Source organism: Hylobates moloch, unplaced genomic scaffold (assembly GCF_009828535.3).
Source record: "Hylobates moloch isolate HMO894 unplaced genomic scaffold, HMol_V3 SCAFFOLD_6, whole genome shotgun sequence".
Taxonomy (NCBI): Eukaryota; Metazoa; Chordata; class Mammalia; order Primates; family Hylobatidae; genus Hylobates; species Hylobates moloch.
The window spans coordinates 83,874,844-83,899,151 of record NW_026652281.1 but is presented as its reverse complement, the minus strand read 5'-3'; the positions used below and the strand labels follow the sequence as shown (position 1 = coordinate 83,899,151).

The 24,308-nt window shown below is 39.2% G+C and overlaps 1 protein-coding gene across 5 annotated transcripts in view; it reads left to right on the top strand.

Annotated features, from left to right (window-relative positions):
* Positions 1–24,308, top strand: part of PHKB (phosphorylase kinase regulatory subunit beta) — a 246,409-nt gene that overhangs the window by 157,331 nt on the left and 64,770 nt on the right. For all 5 annotated transcript variants that reach the window (XM_032157264.2, XM_032157259.2, XM_032157261.2 and 2 more), the window contains one exon: positions 1,646–1,740. In XM_032157264.2, coding sequence (XP_032013155.1) covers positions 1,646–1,740 — 95 coding nt within the window. The remainder of the gene's footprint in view (positions 1–1,645; positions 1,741–24,308) is intronic.

The following is a 24,308-nucleotide window of genomic DNA, read 5'->3' as shown; positions in this document are numbered from 1 at the left end:
TGCTGGGAGAACCACTACTCTCTTCAAAGCTGTCAGTCAGACAGGGACCTTTAAGTCTGTGGAGGTTCTTGCTGAGTTTTTGTTTGTCTGTGCCCTGCCCCCAGAGGTGGAGCCTATAGAGGCAGGCAGGCCTCCTTGAGCTGTGGTGGGCTCCACCCAGTTCGAGCTTCCTGGCTGCTTTGTTTACCTAAGCAAGCCTGCGCAATGGTGGGCGCCCCTCCCCCAGCCTCGCTGCCGCCTTGCAGCTTGATCTCAGACTGCTGTGCTAGCAATCAGCGAGACTCCGTGGGCACAGGACCCTCCGAGCCAGGTGCGGGACACAATCTCCTAGTGTGCCGTTTTCCAGGCCCGTTGGAAAAGCGCAGTATTGGGGTGGGACTGACCCGATATTCCAGGTGCCGTCTGTTTCCCCTTTCTTTGACTAGGAAAGGGAACTCCCTGACCCCTTGCGCTTCCCGAGTGAGGTAATGCCTCGCCCTGCTTCGGCTCGCGCACAGTGCGCTTCACCGACTGTCCTGCACCCACTGTTAGGCACTCCCTAGTGAGATGAAACCGGTACCTCAAGCAGAAATGCAGAAATCATCCGTCTTCTGTGTCGCTGGGGCTGGGAGCTGGAGACCGGAGCTGTTCCTATTTGGCCATCTTGGCTCCACCCTCCAGGTTTGCAAGTTTTATTGAGCTTTTTAAGAAACTACTTTTGATTTCCTTGATTCTGTATTGTTTTTCTATACTTTTTCATTAATTTCCACTCTAATCTTTATTTCCTTCCTTCTGTTGCTTTTGATTTAGTTTGCTCTTTGTCATCCACTGTCTTTTTTTTTTTTTTTTTTGAGATGGAGTCTCTCTCTGTTGCCCAGGCTGGAGTACAGTGGCACAATCTCGGCTCACTGCAACTTCCGCCTCCCGGGCTCAAGCAATTCTCCTGCCTCAGCCTCCTGAGTAGCTGTGATTACAGGCGCACACCACCATGCCCAGCTAATTTTTTTTTTTTTTTTTTTTTTTGTATTTTTAGTAGAGATGGAGTTTCACCATATTTGCCAGGCTGGTCTCAAACTCCTGACCTTGTGATCCGCCCACCTCGTCCTCCCAAAGTGCTGGGATTACGGGCATGAGACACCATGCCCAGCCGTCTCATCCACTGTCTTAAGGTGGAAAAATAGGTTATTGATTTGAGATTTTTCTTCTGTTTAATATAGGAATTTATAGCTATAATTTTTTTCTGAGCATTGTTTTACCCACATCCCATTGATTTTGGTGTTTGTCTTTATTTTCATTCATCTCATCAGAAAGTATATTAGAATATATTTTCTCATTTCCCTTTTGATTTATTATTTGACCCATTAGTTATTTAGTAGTATGTTTTCATTTCCACGTATGTGTGAATTTATAAGATTTCTTTCTGTTATTGATGCCTGATTTCATTCCCTTGTGGTCAGACAATATACTTTTTATGATTTCAGTCCTTTTGTATATATTGAGGCTTATTTTATGGCCTAGTATGTGGTCTATCCTGGTGGAGGATGTTTCATGTACACTGAGAAAAATGTATATTCTGCTCTTGTTGGAGTATTTTCTAAAAGTCTAGTTGGTTTATAGTGTTATGCAAATGCATTTTCGATAATGTCATTCCCCTTCTTTTTTTCAGCTGATGAACTAATCAGTCCTAAAGACATTGATCCTGTCCAGCGCTATGTCCCAGTAAAGGATCAGCGTAATGTGAGCATGAGGTTTTCCAATCAGGTAAAGAGATATTGTATTTCTTGATTTAGACTCGTCCAGAGACATTTAAGCTTAATTGAAGAGGACATTTTTGTTCTGAATATGTTTTTGTTGTTCTTTCTGAAGGAAAGGTTTCTCTCTCTTCTGGTTAGTTAAGATTTACTTGTGGTAAAGGGCTATTTGTTAATGAGGAAGTAGGTTTCAGATGGATCCAACAAAGTGCCTTGCAGGTAAACATTTCCATCTTCAGAATGAGTTTAAGGTGTCAAGTGTCTTTGAGAAGAAGCAGTGCATCTGGGTGGCAGGAGGACCAATGATTGAAGGGAGTGGGATCCCCCAAAAGGCTTGATGTCTCTCCTGCGCTGGAAAAGGCTTGATGTCTCTCCTGCTTGATGTCTCTCCTGCGCTGTGGCTCCATGACAGGGCTGGGTGACTGACAGAGTTGTTACAGCAACAGCGACTTGGTGACGTGTTGGGGAAGGAATAGTTTTAAAATTTTTACATTTGGTAGCTATGGATTCAGACTGTGTTGTGTCAACAAAATAAATGCTTGTAGGATCAGCAGGATTGATATTGACTTGAGCAAACCCTCAAGTATTAAATGATACCAGTAATGAGGACTGTTAAAATGAGAATGTTGTGGATTATGGAAACTGCCTGAAGAGAAAGGGAATGAACCTGCATGTGTGCCTGGGATTCTAAGCAGTTAACATGCATTTAATAAGATTGGTATCAACGCTTACAGAAGATAGGCTTACAAATGGAAATGTTCCTTATATTTAAAAAAAAAAAAGTGTATTACACACACACACACACACACACACACACAGCAATAAGTGCTTGTTTTAATACGAGAAAGGGAGAGCCAACGGCCCCATTAGATTCTATTGCACTGTTTCTCTGACTCTTTTGCTAGTCTTCAAGAAAACATGTAATGACTCTGAGTTGTTTATGGATGAGAAGCTATTTGAGAGACTTGTAAATAAATGCTATGGTTTTCTCAAGAACATAAATTTCCTGCGTTAATATGTGATGAAAATTTCTCACTGGCCTGTTACCTCTTTATGTAAGGGGGTATTTGGGCTTTATCTTAGTTACCGCTTGTGTTGGTACAATTGGCAGAGTTGTTCTCAGCACTTGGCAACGTGTTGGGGAAGGAATAGTTTTTAAATTTTTGCACTTAGTAGCTATGGATTCAGAATGTGTCGTGTCAACAGAACAAGTGTTTGTAGGTACAGTGCAAGTGTACAGTCTGTACCGATTTGAAATACACCATTTTACTTGAAGACATGGCAAAATAGAGAATTCATCCAACTTCTTATTACCAGTGCTATGACTGAGCCATTTTAAGACTAATGTGTATCACTTAAATAGTATTTCACATGTGTGACCCACTTCTCTAGAGTGATGAAACCTCAAAGCCTTTTCTTAGAAAATAAATTAATAGGTCACAGATTTGAGGTGTGCAGACAGGAGCCAGATAACATTAAAGCATTTCATAGACATATGACTAACAAAATCATCAATTTAAACAGTTGTTTCATGCTTGACACATATAATGATGGCTGTGGGTTATGTGTAAATTTTGGTGTACAATATACTACTTGCAACTCTTTCTCTCCTGCTCAAGAAAGCTTATCAGGAGATGGGTGACTGAGAGTGAATTTTAAAGAGAATTCACTCTACAGGTATGTTTTATGTCAAAATTACTTTGTACTGCTGCTACTGAATTATCTGTGTCATGCCTCCCAAGTGGAGCCACATCCTAGCTAAGAGAAATGCTCCTCTCCTGTAGCCACGTGGCAGATTATCTCTGTGCAGTGTTGTATACAGTTTCTGAGAGGGAGATGATGGGGAGATTTGCAGCAGAAAACTACTGGGAGTGGATATGTCCCTACGTGGTTGGCAGCTTGGTTGTGGTGGTATATAAAATGTTGAAGCTGCCTTGCCACTTTCTCAGCCATTTTAAGCAGTAGGCAAGACCTGGCATGCCCATGTCTGTTCCCAGGGCTGGGTGAAGTGGACTGATGAAATAGAGGGGTCAGACATATCCCCAGATGTGCGGCCCTCTGTTTGAAATGTTGGTGTCAGTAGCCACTTAGTCATGATTGCCCAGGTCATATTTTGTAACTAACTGATCTGTGGGAATTCACTAGGTGCTTTAAACCCTACCACAAGTTAGGAAAGTAAGTAGGGAATAGTAAAGTCCAAGCAGTTTTTGAAAATGGTAGAAGTTCTTGTTCTCAAAAGAAGGTATGTCAGGGATCCCATGACTACCCTCAGCCACTGTAATTCACTAGAGGACTCACAGAACTCAGAAGCTGTTACACTTAGACTTAGGGTTGATTACTGTGAAAGGATACAGAATAAAATCAGCAAAGGGAAAAGGCACATGGGGCAAGTCCTGAGGAACCTCAGCACAGGCTTCCAAGTGTCTTCTTCCAGTGGAGTCAAATGAGATGCACTTAATTACCCTAGTGAGGATGTCTCAACACATGCATAGTGTTGCCAACCAGGGAAACTTGCTCAAGCTTCGTTGTGTATAGTTTTTACTAAAGGTCAGTTATGTAGGCATGCAGCATCTCAGTTGTTTAAGCACCAGCCCCACAGGGAAAAACCAGATGTTCACCATAAATCACATCGTTAGTGCCAACTCTCTGGACAAACTGGTACACTGTAGCCCAAGGCCTCAGGCATGCAAAACACTTTTATCATCTTGTGAGTCTTTTACTTTTTCTCAAATGTTTTCTGTTTCTTAATTTTTGGCTATATTTTACATTAATTACATTTTATTAAAATTTTGTGTAATTTTGTGTAACCACTATCACGGTTAAAATACTTAATTGTACCATCCCATATCACCACAAGGCTCCCTTGTGTTATTCCTTTATAATCATACCCACTTCCTTCACCCCGGTTCTTAACCCATTGCAACTACTAATCTGTTCTTTATTTTATAATTTTATCATTTTAGGAATGTTATAAAAATTGAACTGTACCTAACCTTTTGGAATTGGCTTTTTTCACTCAACATAATTTCCATGAGATTCATCCAAGTTGGTGCATGTATCAACAGTGTATTAGTCCATTCTCAACTGCTATAAAGAAATACCTGAGACTGGGTAATTTGTAAAGAAAAGAGGTTTAATTGGCTCATGGTTCTGCAGGCTGTACAGGAAGCATAGCAGCTTCCATGCTTCCAGGCTTCTGGGGAGGCCTCAGGGAGGTTTTACTCATGGAGGAAGGCAAAGCAGGAGCAGGAGAGTGAGGGGGAGGGCCTACACACTTTTAAACAACCAGATCTTATGAGAACTCACTTACTATGCAGTACCAAAGGAGGATGGTGCTAAACCATTCATGAGAACTCCACCTCCATGATCCAATCACATCCTACCAGTCCCTACCTTCAACACTGGAGATTACAACTAGACATGAAATTTGGGTGGGGACGTAGATCCAAACCATATCACAGTTTGTTTCTTTTTATTGCTGAGTTGTACGCCATGGTATGGTGGTACCTTTGTTTAACCATTCACACGTTGAAGAACATCCTACAGGTTATTCGAACATTTCTTAGAATTCCACTTTAATTATTCATAATGTTCATTTATAATGTTTTTTCATATATCACTTTTTAAGTTTTCATTAGTTGGTTGTTCTAGGAATTACTGTATACATACATAAGTTATCAAAAGTGCAGTGGTATCATTTTGCCATTTTAAGTGAATTACAGAAGCCTTACTTCTTCCATTAGTTTCCCTTACCTTCTTCATTTCTTAAACATAATTTTTAAAAATATTTCCTCTGTCTTCATTGAGCAGCACATCAAATTATGTGAAAATTTTTGCTTCAACCATAAATTTGATTAAAGAAGTTCATGGGATGAAGGATAGTGTATTGTGCTGACCTCAGTTTTTACCATTTCATGTTGTTTCCTTTCTGAATGTCCCAGCCTTCTTCTGTTATCATTTTCTTTCTGTTTGGAGGCCTTCCTTTAGACATTATTTATGGGTAGGTCTGCTAGCAACAAATTTCTTAGTTTTCCTTTGTCTGAGAATATCTTTATTTCACCTTCATTCCTGAAGGGTAGTTACATTGGATATAGGATTCCTAGTTAACAATTGTTTTACTTCAGCACTAAGAAATATTGTGCCACTTCCTCTGGCTTCCATAGTTTCAAATGAGAAATTCCCTGTCAGTTCAAATTTGTGTTCATCTACAGGTAATGCCCCCATTTCTTCTTGTCCCGAGTCTCCTTGTGCCACTGGGTAGAGGGCCAGAAGCTACCAGGCTCAGCTGACATGGGAGGATCAGCCTAATTGCTGTTGCCCCTGGTGTGGAGCAGGGGTCGAGTAGACCTGTCATTGCTTTGAACCCTCTGCAGGTGAATTGGACTGCTCAAGGGTACCTGAGTAGTAGAGCGCTGTGGAGTCAGGAAAGCTCTCTGGGGCTTCTTGGTTGATGCTGCAAATATTTTGGCCCATCAGTGCTGTGGTTGTGAAGCAGAGGTTGGGTTGGCTCACCAGTACTGTGAAGCTGCTGCTAAAGACAGATTGGCCAACTGGTACCTCAGTTGAAGAGCTGAGATTAGAGCTCCCCACTTGGTCTCTGTTCTGCTTTCCATTTCCCTGTCTTCTGGTGAGAGAAAACAGATTTTTCTTTTTTCTTTGCCTATTGGTTATTTCAGGCTGCAGACTCCTGCAATGCCCAGCCTAGCATATGTGTAGTCTCAAGAGTCTCACTGCATTGTCATTCTTCAAGTGCTGAGGTCTCTGGCCAGTCCAGTCTGCTTTCTTTCCAGCTTTCAGAATCCTTTAATAGTTATCTGTCTAGGCCATCTTGTTCCTACTTCCAATTTTTATAGTGGATAATATATGTTCATAAGTCTTTCTACCAGTAAAAAATATTTATTCTGTTCCTTTACTCATCTTTTTTCTTCACAGTAATTTTTAAAACAATAATGGCTATCATTTATTGAGCATTTATTTTTAATAGCAGCTTTATTGAAGTATAATTTGCATCCCATACAATTCACTAATTTAAAGCATACAGTGAAATGGTTTTTAGTATATTTACCAGAACCAATTTTAGAACATTTGGAACTATTCAGATACTGTGGCCATTTTTTAATTGATTTGTTTCTTTTTATTATTGTATTGTAACAGTTCTTTATATATTCTGAGACCTTTATATGATTGCAAATGTTTTCTCCCGTTCTGTGGATTATCATTCCAGTTTCTTCTTGGTGTCATTTTAAGCACGGAAGTTTCTAATTTTGAAGAAGCCTCATTTATCTATTTTTTTCCTTTAGTTGCTTGTGCTTATGGTGTCATGTCTAAGAAACCACTGCCTAATCCAAGGTCATGAAGATTTGTATCTGTGTTTTCTTCTAAGAATTTTATAATTTTAGCTCGTATACTTAGACCTGTGATCCATTCTGAGTTAATTTTATATATGGTGTGAGGTATAGAGCCAGCTTCATTCTTTGCATGTGGTTATCCAGTTGTCACTATTTGTTGATTCTCCACCGTAAATTTTTTTTTAAATAAAGTAAAATATATAATATATATCAACTAATATATATTTTATATATTTATATGTAAATATAAGTATATACTTATATAAATATAAAACATATATTAATGTATAATATATTATGTTTTACATATAAATATTATATATTGCCCAGATCAGCTCGGCTGTGGAGACCCTAACCCAGCAGCGCTAGAGGAATTAAAGACACACATACAGAAATATAGAGTGTGGAGTGGGAAATCAGGGATCTCACAGCCTTCAGAGCTGAGAGCCTTGAACAGAGATTTACCCACATATTTATTGACAGCAAGCCAGTCATAAGATTTAAAGGGATGGGCGGAAATAAAGGGATGGGTCTGGCTAGTTATCTGCAGCATGAACATGCCCTTAAGGCACAGATCATCTGCTGGTGCTATTGTTTGTGGTTTAAGAACACCTTAAGTGGTTTTCTGCCCTGGGTGGGCCAGGTGTTCCTTGCCCTCATTCCGGTAAACCAACAATCTTCCAGTGTGGGTGTCAAGGCCATCACGAACATGTCACAGTGCTGCAGAGATTTTGTTTATGTCCAGTTTTGGGGCCAGTTTATGGCCAGATTTGGGGGCCTAGTCCCAAGAATGTATAATGTATAAATATATATAATATATAAGTATATATTATATAAATATATTTATATAGTATAATGTATATAAAATATATATATTTATATATAATATAAATATTTTTATATATTTACATATAAAATGATATATATCATTTCAGTCATTCATAAGTGTACAAGTCAGTGGCAATAAGTACATTTACAATGTATCATTGTAGCTATTGCCTCTATGTATATGAAAACATTTTTTATCATCCTCAACAAAACTTCTGTACCCATTAAGCAGTGACCCTCTTTCTCTCCTCCCTCCAGCCCCTGTTAATCTCTATTCTACTTTTTGTGTGTATGAATTTGCCTATTCTAGTTACCTCATATAAGTGGAATCATGCCATATTTGTCTTTCTGCATGTGGCTTATTTCACTAAGCGCAATTTCCATACTAATGTTTGTGTGTTTCATTAATATGGTGTTTTTCTTTCTTCCCACTAGTTATTTTGTCACATACCTGATATTTCTTATCATTCAATCATATATTTGTGTGATGAGTGGGCTGATTATTCTCAATGTATTAAGTAATAGTCTGCTACTCCCACCATCCCATCCAGAGGTGAGGGAGATGTGATGGGAGTTTTGTCTCCTGGCTAACCTTATTGATGAGTCAGGGATCTGGTTGGGAACAAAGAAGACTCTTATCAACCTTGCCAAATGCCAGAACATGAAAGGCTTTAAGAATCTGTTGTTTGCAGTGGAAGCCAGCTTGTTCTGTATATTTGGAGAAAAGCCCTGCTTTATTGCTGACTGTGGTTCCCTGTGTGGTACATGGGGCTGGCCACTGTGGCCTTTAATCAGTCCTTCTATTCACTTCCACTTCTCCCACCTTTACTCCATTGTGCTTGCAAACCCAGTGCCCCTCTGGGGCCCTTCTAGTTGGTGAGTCAGCTATCATACCTGCTGCAGCACTTTTTGTGATACTCTAAGTGGTATCGTTTGTTTTATGCAGGTTTTCTCTGCTCTGCTTTATTCATTCATGCATTTTTATTTGCCATCTTTTACAGTAGAAATGTGTTTAAATACCTTGTTGTCTCATGACCTTCTTTCTTTTTTTCATTGCTCTGGCTTAGTCTTTTTTTGTTTATTTTAAATCTGTAGCTGATCTTTTCTCTGGGGTCTGAAGAGCGATGAGAACTGAGAGCATATGTGCACTCTGCTCTCTGGAACTAGGAGCCCAGTCCTCACCTCCTGTGCTTGAGTCTTTCCTCGTTATTTCTGTTGAGTGTCTTTTTCTCCTTCTATACTCAATGTTTCTTCAGATCTTAGGGAATAAACCGAACACTGTGATATATATGAATAGAGTAGATATTTACTAAATAGTTGTGATGTCCCCAAATAGATACAAACCAAGTAAATTAAACACCAGACTTATTTATATTGTCTGAGAAAGTCATATTTGAAAGAAAATTTACCCCAAACTGTTCATTGGACCATCCTTTATTCTTATAAACAGGGTAACAGTGTCTGCTTCTCTACCCCCACTTTTCTATGGCACATTTGATTTGGGGAAAATAAATTATACAAAATACCGTATTATCCCATCCTGTAAATTACTCCTGGAAAACAAGTCATGTGTTTAGAAGCTGTGCCATTGAGCTGATTTCTTTTGCATACTTTATGTTACAACACTTGTCACTATTGCAGTTGTTGGTTTACATGCCTGACTTCCTCAAAGAGGTCCTGAGAGTAGAGAATGTGTCTTACTCTTGCCTTCTCTTAGCCTAGTTTGGTATTTGACAGGACCAGAGAATAGAAGTGATAGATACAATGATAACTACTACTGATTGTGTTTCTTTTGTTTATAGGCACTGTACATGCCACTTTTACCCACATTATATCTGATTTTAACATTTTTTTATGAGACAAATATTATATCCATTTTACAGGTAGACAACATGAGTCTCAGAGAGGTTTAGTAATCTCTCCAAGATCACACAGTTGTCAAGTGACAGAACCAATATGAAGGTGTTAACTGAAGAATGAAAGGAAGGAGGGAATGTCAAGCATTTGGAAGCAGTGATTTTTGTAATGGTGTGAAGGAGTTAACAGGAGAAATAGCTTGTTCTTGAACAGCCTAGCTGAATATCACATCATAGGAACACAGTTGCACCTGTGCCTTAGGATGCTGAGAGTTCTGTGGAAGTGATCTGAAAAATTAAACACAAGGATGCCCCATCAGTACAAAATGTATGCTGGGATTCATTATATCATCATGTTAATTGTTTCCTTCTTTCTTCTTCCCTGTTACGCTAGGATGAAACCAAGTCCACAAATCTATAACAGTAATTTTAGTAGAGATTTTCTTCCTTATCCAAAGGAAAACCCTTTCAGGAGGTGTTTACCCCCTCTCCCCATTCACCCTAACTTGTTCCTGTTAAAGGGCCCATCATCTTCTGTTGCCTAGGTAATTCTGGTGCCCACTGATTATCTATGAATGATACCTTTGTTGTTCATACTGCAGCGCCTCTGCCATGCTAATGTGAGATAGTGGTTTCTTGAAGAGTGTTTGTTTCCAGCCTTTGCAGCTCATTCAAACTTGGGAGAGCTCTGGTTGCAGCAGAAACTGCAAGCAGCTGGCCATATGCATTTTATTGATTTATTGTATTTTGCATTACAGTTGTCCACAAGGTATAAGGTGACCCTTAGAGAACATCTATTTATAGTAACTAGGGGTTGGGTTTCTGGAGTTCTATAGCAAATGGACTTATTTTTACATGCGTATTATACTAATTAGAATACAGAAGATTCCTGGTTAAATAGGAAAATACATCTGACACCTTTTTAAATGTTTTTGGAATATTGTCTGAAACTATTATATTTAACAGGCAATAGCCAGCCAGGAATTGCTTTTTTCTCCCTTCATTTTGTTTTTAAACCAATTTAAGAAAAATTGATGTTTTTTCTCAAAATAGATGTTGTTGGATGCAGCAGAATTTTTACATAAATAAGCCATTCTAGTGTCAAAGGAAGAATTATAGAAAAAATATTCTGATATGAAAATGCTATTTCAATATTCAAGAGTACAAATAGGAAAGGTTTCATATTGTTGGATGTTCTGCCTAGCAAAATGGTTAAGAACACAGGAGGCACACTGCATGCTTCTGAATCCAACCTTGGGCTTGGCAGTTGTTGTTACTTGTATTTTGATAGTTCCAATGCAGACATGACAATTAATTGAGGTGCCCAGTAGTTAATATAAATAAAAGATGCAAGACTGTATTCTATTGAACATGGTTCATGGTGGAAATTAACCTATGGGAGCAGACAATTCTTGGAAGGCCAGGCTCCAGGCTGCATTCTTTCCCACAGTATAGGTAATGTAGATGGTGGAGTAAAAAGATGTTCTGGCCAGGCACGGTGGCTCACGCCTGTAATCCCAGCACTTGGGGAGGCCGAGGCGGGTGGATCACGAGGTCAGGAGTTCAAGACCAGCCTGGCCAACATGGTGAAACCCCGTCTCTACTAAAAATACAAAAATTAGCCAGGTGTGGTGGTGGCGCGCACCTGTAGTCCCAGCTACTTGGGAGGCTGAGGCAGGAGAATTGCTTGAACCTAGGAGGCAGAGGTTGCAGTGAGCCAAGATTGTGCCACTGCAGTCCAGCCTGGGCAACAGAGTGAGACTCTGTCTCAAAAAAATAAAAAATAAAAGAGATGTTCTAGGAAGGGCAGGACAGAGTAATCTAGCAAGAAGGTTAAAACAATGTAAAGTATAAAGAATTTTGATTTCTTGGTTCAGGAAGGCTGACTACCTCATTGGCTGGGAGGAGCAGCAAAGCACTGGCAGAAATTCAGGTACTAGTTCTTTAGACCTTGTGTGATTCACTGCAATATAATCTGGGGAAGGACTCCTAGCATCTCTGGAGTGTAGTTCTCTAATCTGTAAAATTATTTGGCTGGGTTTAATTCGCAAATCCCCTTCTAGTGCTTCTGTTGCTGGCTTCCATAATCTACATTATTGGTAACCTTTAAGTGACTTTAGTGGAGTAGTATGCCCAGAAGCCAGACTGTAGGGAGTTAAAGAGCAATTATATGGTGGAAGACCATCTGCTCAGGAAATTGAGTTTACTGCAATCCAAGAAAGGTTATAAGCCCCTCCTAATTTAGTAGATACATTATATAGCACTCCTACAATATGGACTTGTAGCGATTTCCCTTTTTAAAGTTTTGTTCTAAATCTATTCAGTTTTTAAAGATTTATTAGTCTTTAAAAAGAGTTAAGGATATTTAAGGTGATTTAAGGAAATTATGCATGTGGCTCAGTTTTATTTGGCTCAGTGTGTTCTAATGCTCTCAAATAATTTAACCAGTTTGAGACATAATTTCTACTTAAAAGATTAAAAAATAACAACAACAACAACTTCACTAGCTTGGCAAAGAAATAAAGTGTTTGTGTGGGACCAAAAACCCAAGCATGGGAGTGAATTTGAGTACTGAATAGAAGTTCTTATGATTATCATAGTAAAACAGAATAAAATAGTCAAGGCATCAAAGATGCTTCTGAGAGAGCCTAGCCTGAATATGTCACAGCCACACAGAGTTTCTCCTCAGGTAATTCTGTCTGCCATCTTGAAGGGTAATGAAGAGTCTCTTATCAATTGGTATTTATACCTGAGCCAATTAAAATTCAATGCCTTGATAAAAAAAATCCAGAACTGAGAAAACTTGAATTGGAAGTCAAAAAAAATGAGCTTAAACACACTTAATAACATTATTCTAATTAACCCACTTAACCTATTAAAATTAAAAGTTTCAATAATAGGCATGATGTATAATGAAATATTTCATCTACAGGATGGAAACTTCTTATACTTATGGCTAAAATGTAAAAGAAGGAAAAATAGAAGTAAGAAAGCAAGATTTATGGTCCAGAATAAAGACGTAGAAGGATTATTGTGATCTAGTATTGTTTTAATGAATCTATATTTCTGACATTTTTCTCGGAGGAAAGAAATCTCAGTTATTCATAAATATGAATAAATTTGTGAACTTAACCTGAAATTTACCTACTTCACTTTTTTTCCTGTTTTGAATCTATTCATAGTTTTAAAGGGCTAGTGATCTTTGAAGAAAACCTATCAATTAACGCCTTCTAGCTCCACTTTATTTAATAATCTATATCCTGACAAGTTGCCCCCTTCTAAACCAGAGGATTGGGCTTTGGGAGCCTCTACTTTCTTGAGGAATGATTTTTCTCTCATGAGGTCCTTGGAGAGTTCCATATATTTTTGCCATCATGCAGGTGAATAAAACACAAGTACTTTTGGTCAGCTACTTGAGGCAATATTTTATGTTAATGGCAGAATTATTATGATAGAGCAGATCATGTGTATTGACACACCCTTGAGAGAATTCAGTTTTACATTCAGTGACACCCAAGCTTTGAATCTGTGAAGTAGACTAGCCCATTTAACATGCCAATTAAAATGGATTGATCTACTTTGACAGTCTTTGGAGAAAAGGCCAATATGAAAGAAATGCTTTTTAGTCATAAGAGCTTATTTTCTGTGCTGCAAGTTTCCAAATTGAGGATGAAAGTCAGTACTTGTTTGCTAAATCATGTACATATTTATATAGATCTCAGCTAAAAACATATAGTACACTTGGTCTCTCATTTTTCAAATTATTGAGGAAGTGGGAGTTTCATGCTTTCTCCTCTAAAAATACAAATGCATAGAATTTTGCATGAATTACTTTCTTAAAGATCAAAGAACACTGCATATATGTGTAATAAATTTTTGTTTTTAAGGAAGTAATATAGTATAGTGGCTTTGCATCATACAGGCCTAGCTATAAAACCTGTCTCTTCCACTTATTAAATGTGTGACCTTGGACAATTGAATTAATCTCTCTAAGCCCCACTTTTGTCATATTTTAAATGGGAATAATGATCCCTAACTCGGGGTTGTGTTTATGATTAAATGATAGTTTATGTAAACCTCTTAACCAAATGTCTGACATATTATGCAAGCTAAATAAATATTATTGCTGTTTTTTATTTCAATAATTTATTATATAAGTAATATTTCTTTCTCATTAAAGAGATGAGAAAAAATCCTAAAAAGTCTGGAGGAAAACATTATATTTTCAACATTTTGGATATATTTTTTAGGCTGTATTCAACTTAGAAATTGAATGTTTAGCATTTAACCTGTTAGATTTCTTTTATCCCTTTGTGTGATTAAGACTATCACTGTATAGACAGAAGCCATTGTTTTAATGGCTTTTGAACTTGGTTTTTTTTTTTGGTTCCATTAAAAAATGAGCTCCATATATTAACAGTTTTTATTTTTTTATTTTTATTTTTTATTATTATACTTTAGGTTTTAGGGTACATGTGCACAATATGCAGGTTTGTTACATATGTATCCATGTGCCATGTTGTTTTGCTGCACCCATTAACTCGTCATTTAGCATTAGGTATATCTTCTAATGCTGTCCCTCTCCCCTCCCCCCACCCCACAGCAGTCCCCGGAGTGTGATGTTCCCCTTCCTGTGTCCATGAGTTCTCATTGTTCAATTCCCACCTATGAGTGAGAACATGCGGTGTTTGGTTTTTTGTCCTTGCGATAGTTTACTGAGAGTGATGTTTTCCAGTTTCATCCATGTCCTTACAAAGGACATGAACTCATCATTTTTTACGGCTGCATAGTATTCCATGGTGTATATGTGCCACATTTTCTTAATCCAGTCTATCGTTGTTGGACATTTGGGTTGGTTCCAACTCTTTGCTATTGTGAATAGTGCCGCAATAAACATACATGTGCATGTGTCTTTATAGCAGCATAATTTATAGTCCTTTGGGTATATACCCAGTAATGGGATGGCTGGGTCAAATGGTATTTCTAGTTCTAGATCCCTGAGGAATTGCCACACTGACTTCCACAATGGTTGAATTAGTTTACAGTCCCACCAACAGTGTAAAAGTGTTCCTATTTCTCCACATCCTCTCCAGCACCTGTTGTTTCCTGACTTTTTAATGATGGCCATTCTAACTGGTGTGAGATGGTATCTCACTGTGGTTTTGATTTGCATTTCTCTGATGGCCAGTGACGATGAGCATTTTTTCATGTGTTTTTTGGCTGCATAAATGTCTTCTTTTGAGAAGTGTCTGTTCATGTCCTTCGCCCACTTTTTGATGGGGTTGTTTGTTTTTTTCTTGTAAATTTGTTTGAGTTCATTGTAGATTCTGGATATTAGTCCTTTGTCAGATGAGTAGGTTGCAAAAATTTTCTCCCATTCTGTAGGTTGCCTGTTCACTCTGATGGTAGTTTCTTTTGCTGTGCAGAAGCTCTTTAGTTTAAGTAGATCCCATTTGTCAATTTTGGCTTTTGTTGCCATTACTTTTGGTGTTTTAGACATGAAGTCCTTGCCCACGCCTATGTCCTGAATGGTATTGCCTAGGTTTTCTTGTAGGATTTTAATGGTTTTAGGTCTAACATTTAAGTCTTAATCCATCTTGAATTAATTTTTGTATAAGGTGTAAGGAAGGGATCCAGTTTCAGCTTTCTACATATGGCTAGCCAGTTTTCCCAGCATCATTTATTAAATAGGGAATCCTTTCCCCATTTCTTGTTTTTGTCAGGTTTGTCAAAGATCAGATAGTTGTAGATATGCGGCATTATTTCTGAGGGCTCTGTTCTGATCCATTGATCTATGTCTCTGTTGTGGTACCAGTACCATGCTGTTTTGGTTACTGTAGCCTTGTAGTATAGTTTGAAGTCAGGAAGCGTGATGCCTCCAGCTTTGTTCTTTTGGCTTAGGATTGACTTGGTGATGCGGGCTCTTTTTTGGTTCCATATGAACTTTAAAGTAGTTTTTTCCAATTCTGTGAAGAAAGTCATTGGTAGCTTGATGGGGATGGCACTGAATCTATAAATTACCTTGGGCAGTATGGCCATTTTCATGATATTCATTCTTCCAACCCATGAGCATGGAATGTTCTTCCATTTGTTTGTATCCTCTTTTATTTCATTGAGCAGTGGTTTGCAGTTCTCCTTGATATTCAACATTCTTTTTTTTTTTTCTTGAGACAGAGTCTTGCTCTTGTTGCCCAGGCTGGAGTGCAATGGTGCAATCTTGGCTCACTGGAATCTCTGCCTCCCAGGTTCATGTGATTCTCCTGCCTCAGCTTCCTGAGTAGCTGGGATTACAGGGACCTGACACCACACCTGGCTAATTTATTTTTGTATTTTTAGTGGAGATGGAGTTTCACCAGGTTGACCAGGGTGGTCTCGAACTCCTGATCTCAAGTGATCCACCCACCTCGGCCTTCCAAAGTACTGGGATTACAGGCGTGAGCCACCACGCCCAGCCTGACAGCTTTGATTTGTTATAGATACAGCTGAATTGCTTATTTCTTCTTCTCGGATTACATGATTCTGTTGTATCCTATACTTCTTAAGAATGGTATTGAATTAGAAATATCAGAATATAATGCCTAAGAAACCTGCCTTTTGAAAATGATTTTCAGAAGCTCAATGAAGGCTACATATTCATATAATTCATATAATTTTTGTGTATTTTCACGAATAATTTTCATAAATTTTATGAATCTTCATGAGTTTTGAGCAAATATTTATATTTTAATGTTCTCCTCATTTATTTCTGTGAGTGTCTTTATTGTTTCCCCAACCTTATTTAAAAACATCTTTTATGGGAGCCTGTGGTTTGTAGAACCAACTGGTTTATGAAGATGAATTGAAAGGGACACTGTAACATGGTCAGGTATCTGGACACTGATTATGGCTCCTAATCATATCATTAATCAGAAGAAACTATACATTCAGCCCAAGAAGATGAATTTAATATGGCAAAGAAGAATGAATAACCCTATGTAGCAGAACATGAGCCCTTCCTTGTACTTAAGTCAAAATTGCGCAAAGTGGGAGATGGAGCTTTAATTTCTCTGAAGGGTTTATAAAAGTAAAATTAAAACTAGACTAATGGGTTCTAGTACATGCCAAGATCATCGCCTCTAATTACAATTGGAACTCTTTCTCTGAATCCCAGAAGACTAAGAAAAACCTCTATCCCCAGGCATTAACTCACCCAGCTTTTTTCCCTCTACCTTTGGCTGTTCCAATTGATATTCAGTCTTTCCTCTATATTTTGTACCTTTCTCTCTACTTACTTCTTTCCCTGACTGTATTTAAGTGCTCCACAGCTATTCACCTCTCTCAAGGGCCTGTCTTACTTCCCTTCTTTCCTTCCCTTTCAGACAGCTTAGAAAAATGCTTGCACCATCTTCATGTCCTCATTTCTCAGTCACTCCTTGTAATGCACAGTCTGGCTTCTTACATTGTCACTCTACAAAAACCACATGCAATGGGTTGTTAATCTCCTCCTAATTAATAACTCCAATGATCTCTTTTCAGATGCCAGTCTATTTGACTTCAAGGACATTCAAAACAATTGAACACTCCTTCCTCCTTTAAACTCTGTAAAAGCATAGAAGTAATCTTTGATTCCTGTCTGCCTACCTCACCTCTTCTCCTCTAAATCCAGTCCTATCAGAATTCTGTTTTCTAAATAGTCCCCAAATATTTTCACTAGTTCCCTCTTCCCACCTCTTCACTTCACTATAGTCCAGGTCACCGTTATCTCTTAACTGCAGGCTCCAGCTAATCTCCATATGTCTACTCTGCCCTGTGCAAGTCATCTCTATATGGCAGCAAGAGAGCCACCATCATGTGAGTTTATATGTATGTAAAGTGCTTAGGCAGGGCCTGGCCCATATAAGTACCATATATGTGTTTATTACTATTGTTGTAGAAATGTAGATTATATTGAGTCTTTTCCTTGTTTGAAACCCTTTTAAGTAGCTTTTCATTCCACTTAGATGAAAGCCAAATGCCTTGTTGCCTGTAGGGCCCTGTGGGGCCTTAGCTGTCTCCGCCCTTATCTCTTGTCACTCTTTTGCTTGCCTGTTATGCTCCTGACACACTGGTCTTCTCTCAGTTTCTTCAGCACTTCAGGCTGTCTCCTCCTCAGGGCCTTTGCACGCTCTTCCTTCTGCCTGAAGTGCCTATTACTAGACGTTAGCACACTCCTTTTTGTCTCTAAGTCTCAGATTTAATGACACCCTCTAAGAGAGTTACTTTCTGACCATGAATCTAAAGTAGCCTCTGTCTTCAGTCACTCTAACATATTACCCTTTACTTTTATTATGTTTATTTATATAAATTTAATCATCTTTCTCACTGAAATGTAAGTTTAATTAGAGGACTTTATTGTCTTAATGACACATAGTAAATGATAACTATTAACTGAATCAATTCATTAATGGCAAGTTTTTATCTTCGAGAACAGCTCAGATACCTTTTCTATAAAGTCCTTGTCAATTCCCTGAGGTTAAGTTGGATGCTCCCTCTCTTGCCCTCAAAGTACCCATTAAGAGCATCGTATTTAATATCCTATTGAAATCCATATGTAGTTGTCTTCCCTCTTATATGGTGAGTTCATAAAGAATAGAGAAAATGTTTCATTCATCTTTCTGCCATCCTAGTGCTTACTAAGTCTGGATGCATGAAAAACTCAGCAAACTCTCAAAGGTTTCTCACTAGCAGAAACCTTTCTAGTGTACAAAACTGTTGAATTATCTCATTTATGTAGAAAACCCTTAGGTTTACTTGCAAAGAGTGATGGTAGAGTATCTCCTCTGCAGTTGGGTCCCCTGTGTGAATCTGCACTAGAAACAGTTTGGCCTCAACTCAGTGAAGATGGCTCTGTGGTGCTAAAGGCTTGTTGGATTCTAGAGCCTGCCGAGTGCCTCTGTAGTTGTTGGGTTTGACCCAGTGATGATAAATCTTGCCTCAAGTTGGCCCTTGCATTGTCTTTCCAGCCCAGTCTTTTTGTTATTTAGATAAGCATCAAGTGCCAAAGAGGAAAGTAGAGCAGGTTTTCATGCCCTTCCCCTCCAAGGCCTCTCTTCTTAGGTGGCTTTCACGGTGTAATAACTGCACATATGGCCTTTGCATTCATTTCCACTCCTAAGTGGAATGGTGCACTTGGCAATTCTCTAGTGAACTGAAAAGTTTATGGTACAGCCAGTAAGATGCAGCAGTCTGACTTAGTGAAGAGAACTCTAGAACAAGTCAGTCCAGAAAGAGATTCTGCTTCTGGGTCTGCCACTAACTTGTAAAGGGACCTGGGCTATTTCCCCTCTCTGGGCATCAGTCTTCTCATCCGTCAAGTGGATTACTGACTTTATCAAGGAAAGCCAATTTTCAAACAAAATCTTAAGTAGAATTTCAGCATATAAAATAGTTGTGCTGCTCTGGCTGAAATGGAGTCTTGCCACTAGTCTCTCTCATAGACCCCTCCTACAGCCAAATGATAGAAATGGCCCCCTCCCATGTCTGACATTTTCAACTCAAATCCCAGGGAACAGATCCCGTTGGTACAAGCATCCGAAGGAGAAAAATTAAAAACACATTGGTTTACTGGACTTGCTTCTTTTTCCCCCATGTTTCTAAAACCCGGTTTCTTATGGTTTACCACTAGGGACCTTTCTTTGCTTGTAACCCACCACCTGAGGTGTTTCTAAATGACCAAAAAACCTGAGAGTTAAATGACTAGATTCTTGGAATCTATTCTCCCCTTTCTGCCTCTTCCTGCTCTGTTTCACCCTCATCTTACTCATCTTTCCTGATGTGGATCTTTCCTGTTGTGTTTCTATGAGGTTCTCGTCATTTGTTCTTCCCCTTTGTCGTGATTAAGGCTATGAGAACATCGTAGGTCACAGTTTCTCCACCTGGGTTCATGTGGCCATTTTGGCATTGTTTCTACGCAGTATGCAAGACTGTTAGCACTGCCATTTCCTTAAGATAAAAATCCAGAAACACCAGTTACAGCAAGTACTTAGAAAGGGGTGAAACAGTTTTATAAATCAATTGATTGTGACAAAGCATTCGGTATTCTCTTCCACTATAATCGCAGTCATTGAAAGAACTGCTGTCAAAAAGCATTGCCTGATTTATTCATTTGGGCATTTGAAACAATGTGTTTGAGGTCTGGGAATACTTTTAAAAATTCATTTGTTTTCCTCTTAAATAGAAAGTTTATATAATCATTAATCCAATATATAAATACACAGAGCCTAAAGGACCATTTTCTCCCAGGCCAAGTCAACTCTTGAGCCAAGTTTAGCTTTTTAACCATGCTTGATATTGTTATTCCTCTGATATTTCTACTTAACTTTCCTCTGCTTTCCTATTAATTTTCACATGTTGCTGCTTTGGCTTGGTTGGAAATGTCAGAACAAGATGCCAGTGTGTCTCAGTCAGGACATGGCTATCTTCAAACTACTGTAGCCTGTTACTTGGCTCCTATGGGAAAAATACTGGGGGTGCAGTGTTTCCAGTTGGAATTGAGATGTATAAAGCATCTGCCTGATTTCTTCAGCTAATGAGGTTTTGCTGAAAAATGAGTGTAATGAAAAAATGCTGGATGTTGGCAGGACCTGCTGATGAAGTCTAATGAGCATAAATGAGTGTTCTGTAAGGCCCCCAAAGTAGAGGCATAGAATGTTTCAAATACACTGCCCTTGAGCAAGACCAGCCTGGAGGACGCATTTATTTGTTGGCTCCTTTTTCTTTCCTTCTCTCCCTCCTCCCTTGCCTTTCTTTCAATAAAAGACCTATGTAAGCCAGACACAGTAGATTATTTTATGCAATATAGGGCATATTAAAAATAAAACTACTGGCCAGGCGCGGTGGCTCACGCCTGTAATCCCAGCACTTTGGGAGGCCGAGGCGGGTGGATCATGAGATCAGGAGATTGAGACCATCCTGGCTAACACGGTGAAACCCCATCTCTACTAAAAATACAAAAAATTAGCCGGGCGTGGTGGTGGGCGCCTGTAGTCCCAGCTACTCGGGAGGCTGAGGCAGGAGAGTGGTGTGAACCCAGCAGGCGGAGCTTGCAGTGAGCCTAGATCGCACCACTGTACTCCAGCCTGGGTACAGGGCGAGACTGTGTCTCAAAAAAAAAAAATAAATAAAAATAAAACTACTTAGACCAGGGCTCAATACAATTGCAAAAATTAGAATTATGAGCTTTACATGCTATATGATTTAATAGAAAAGGCAGTCCTTTTTATATTTGCTTGCCAAGAACTAAAGAATTATATTCTATCAAAAAGCAGATAAGGCCTGTAATGGCAGCACTTTGGGAGGCCGAGGTGGGCAGATAGCTGAGGTCAGGAGTTCAAGACCTGCCTGGCCAACATGGTGAAACCTTGTCTCTACTAAAATTACAAAAATTAGCCGGGCATGGTGGCACGTGCCTCTAATCCCACTACTCGGGAGGCTGAGGCATGAGAATCACTTGAACCTGGGAGGCAGAGGTTGCAGTGATCTGAGATTTCGCTGCTGCACTCCAGCCTGGGTGACAGAAGGGAAACTGTCGCAAAAAAAAAAAAAAAAAAAAGCAGATAAGAAAATAGGTGTTTTGTAAACAATGCTTGGAATTGAGTTTTTTAAAAACCTGATCTCAGGTGGCTGAAGAAGAGACTGTTGGTGAGATTTTGCAGACTCTACTACCCATGAATGTAACATGTTCCTGCACCCATGTGATTGTTAATTTTATGTGTCAACTTGTCTGGACCACAGGCTGCCCAGCTATTTGGTCAAACACTATTTGAGTGTTTCTGTGACAGTGTTTCTGGATGAAATTAAAATTTAAGTCATTAATGATTAATCATCATTAATCAGTAGACTGAGTAAAGCTTATTTTCCTCCTTAATGGGAATGGGCCTCATTCAATCAGCTAAAAGTCTGAAAAGAACAAGGCTGACCCTACGCTGAGGAAGAGGAGGATTCTGCCTGCGAGACTGCCTTCCAGCTGGGACATGGGCTTTTTTCCTGTCTTTGGAGTTGAACTGAAACATCAGCTACTCCTGGGTCTCAGCCTGCCAGTCTTCAGACTGGAATGACACTGTCTGCCTTCCTGGGTTTAGGCGTTCGGACTCAGACTGGAACTAAACCGTCAGCTCTCCTGGGTCTCCAGCTTGCCAGCTCAACTGCATATCCTGAGACTTGCCTGCCTCCGTAATTGTATGAGCCAATCCATATGATAAATCTCTTTCTTCTTCTTCCTTCCTCTCTCTCTCTCCTGTTACTCTAGAGATCTCTGCCTACTATAGCAAGCAGCACATAATCTGTGAAATACATACTGTGACATGTGCCATATGGACTTCAGACCTGGACATACGTGCAGTCAGGTTAAACTCTATCACTGACTAGATGTGTAACCTTTGACAAATTATTTAACCGCTCTTCACCTCAGTTTCCTCATCTTTAAAATGGGAGTTCTTGTGAGAATACTCAAAAAAGCTCTTGAATAACACGTGGCACATAGCAAGCTGTCAAGATGTATTCCTTAACATTCCAAACCAGACTACAAAACAAATGTAAGCAAGAACATAATGAGATAACTCTTTGTTTATTGTACTTTAAGTTCTGGGGTACGTGTGCAGAATATGCAGGTTTGTTACATTGGTATGCATGTGCCATGGTGGTTTGCTGCACCCATCAACCCGTCATCTACATTAGGTATTTCTCCCAATGCTGTCCCCCCTGCTAAGCCCCCCACCCTCCAACAGGCCCCATTGTGTGAGGTTCCCCTCCCTGTGTCCATTTGTTCTCACTGTTCAACTCCCACTTATGAACGAAAACATGCAGTGTTTGGTTTTCTGTTCTTCTGTTAGTTTGCTGAGAATGATGGTTTCCAGCTTTATCCATGTCCCTGCAAGGGACATGAACTCATCCTTTTGTGTGGCTGTATAGTGTTCCGTGGTGTATATGTGCCACATTTTCTTTATCCAGTCCATCATTGTTGGGCATTTGGGTTGGTTGCTATTGTGAACAGCGCCACAATTAGTTCAACCATTGAGGAACACATTGTGGCGATTCCTCAGGGATCTAGAATCAGCAATACCATTTGACCCAGCAATCCCATGAGATAACTCTTATCAACAAGCTGTCGTGTATTTCCATATGTTGTAAATGGACATCTATGCTTCTTTCTGTGTCACCCTCCTAGAAAAGACTCAGACACTTCTCACTGCCCCCTCCCCAAACCCAAACCTACTGATCTTTTTTTTTTGAGACAGAGTCTAGCTCTGTCGCCTAGGCTGGAGTGCAGTGGCGCAATCTCGGCTCACTGCAAGCTCCGCCTCCCGGGTTGACGCCATTCTCCTGCCTCAGCCTCCCGAGTTGCTGGGACTACCGGTGCCAGCCACCACGCCCGGCTAATTTTTTGTATTTTTAGTAGAGACGGGGTTTCACCGTGTTAGCCAGGATGGTCTCAATCTCCTGACCTTGTGATCCGCCCGCCTCGGCCTCCCAAAGTGCTGGGATTACAGGCGTGAGCCACCGCACACGGCCCTGATCTTTTCTTATAATAGTCCTCCAGTTACCCACATAATCCAGTGGTAGCAATGCCTCTGAATGATTTCGTTTGAGTGCTTATTCTACTTTTATAAGCAGAATTAAAACCTGATGTTTAATGGTGCCACTATGTAACTGTAACCATTTCCAGAGATTTCAGTGTAAAAGGTTGACTAACCTTAATTGATTAAAAAGGTGTAAAGATGACATTAATACATATGGTACATCTACAAAATGGAATGCCAAGCAGTTAGAGTGAAAATGAGGACGTGTTCTATGTGTTAATATATGAAAAGAGTTCCATGATATACAATTATTAACTAGAAAAAGGTGCTGAGAGTAACTTCTGTGTAGAAATGTAAGAAAATAAGAATATATATTTGCATTTGCTGTTGTAGGCATGAGGAAACACTAGAGCAAGGCATAAATAATCATAGCAGTGATTGGTTCTTAGATGGAGGGGAACTGTGGGGATGAAGGCCCCAAATGGGAATGACATGTCACCAAAAACTTTTTCATAATTTTTAAATTTTTGAACCTTATGATTGAATTATCTATTGAAAAAATTAAATTAGGAAAAAAGAACAAGGAAAAGAAACACTGTTAGGGCACATTCACATTAAGTTTTCTCTGTGTGCCCTTTGAAAGTTGTATTACACTGTTTTATTTATAGCCCCCAACTGCAAATATCTTGGCTTTACTACTTTGACCTGATTTGAGTAATTTAAAAACTAGAATCTAGACAGATAGATATGCAGTGTCTTAATTACCATAGTTTTAAATTTTGAGCATGATGAGTTGCAATATTAATATAGTTAGTGCCCAGCTTATAGGGAAGTTATGCTATAAAAGTTCCTCTGCCACCGTACACTTAAAAATGGTTAAGATGTTAAATTTAGGTTATGTGGGGTTTTTATTACAAAGAAAAAATGTTAGAAAAATACAATCTGACTTTATAGAAATGAAAATTTTGAATGAGAATATTTCTAACTACAGGGTTTTGGTCCTAAACCGTA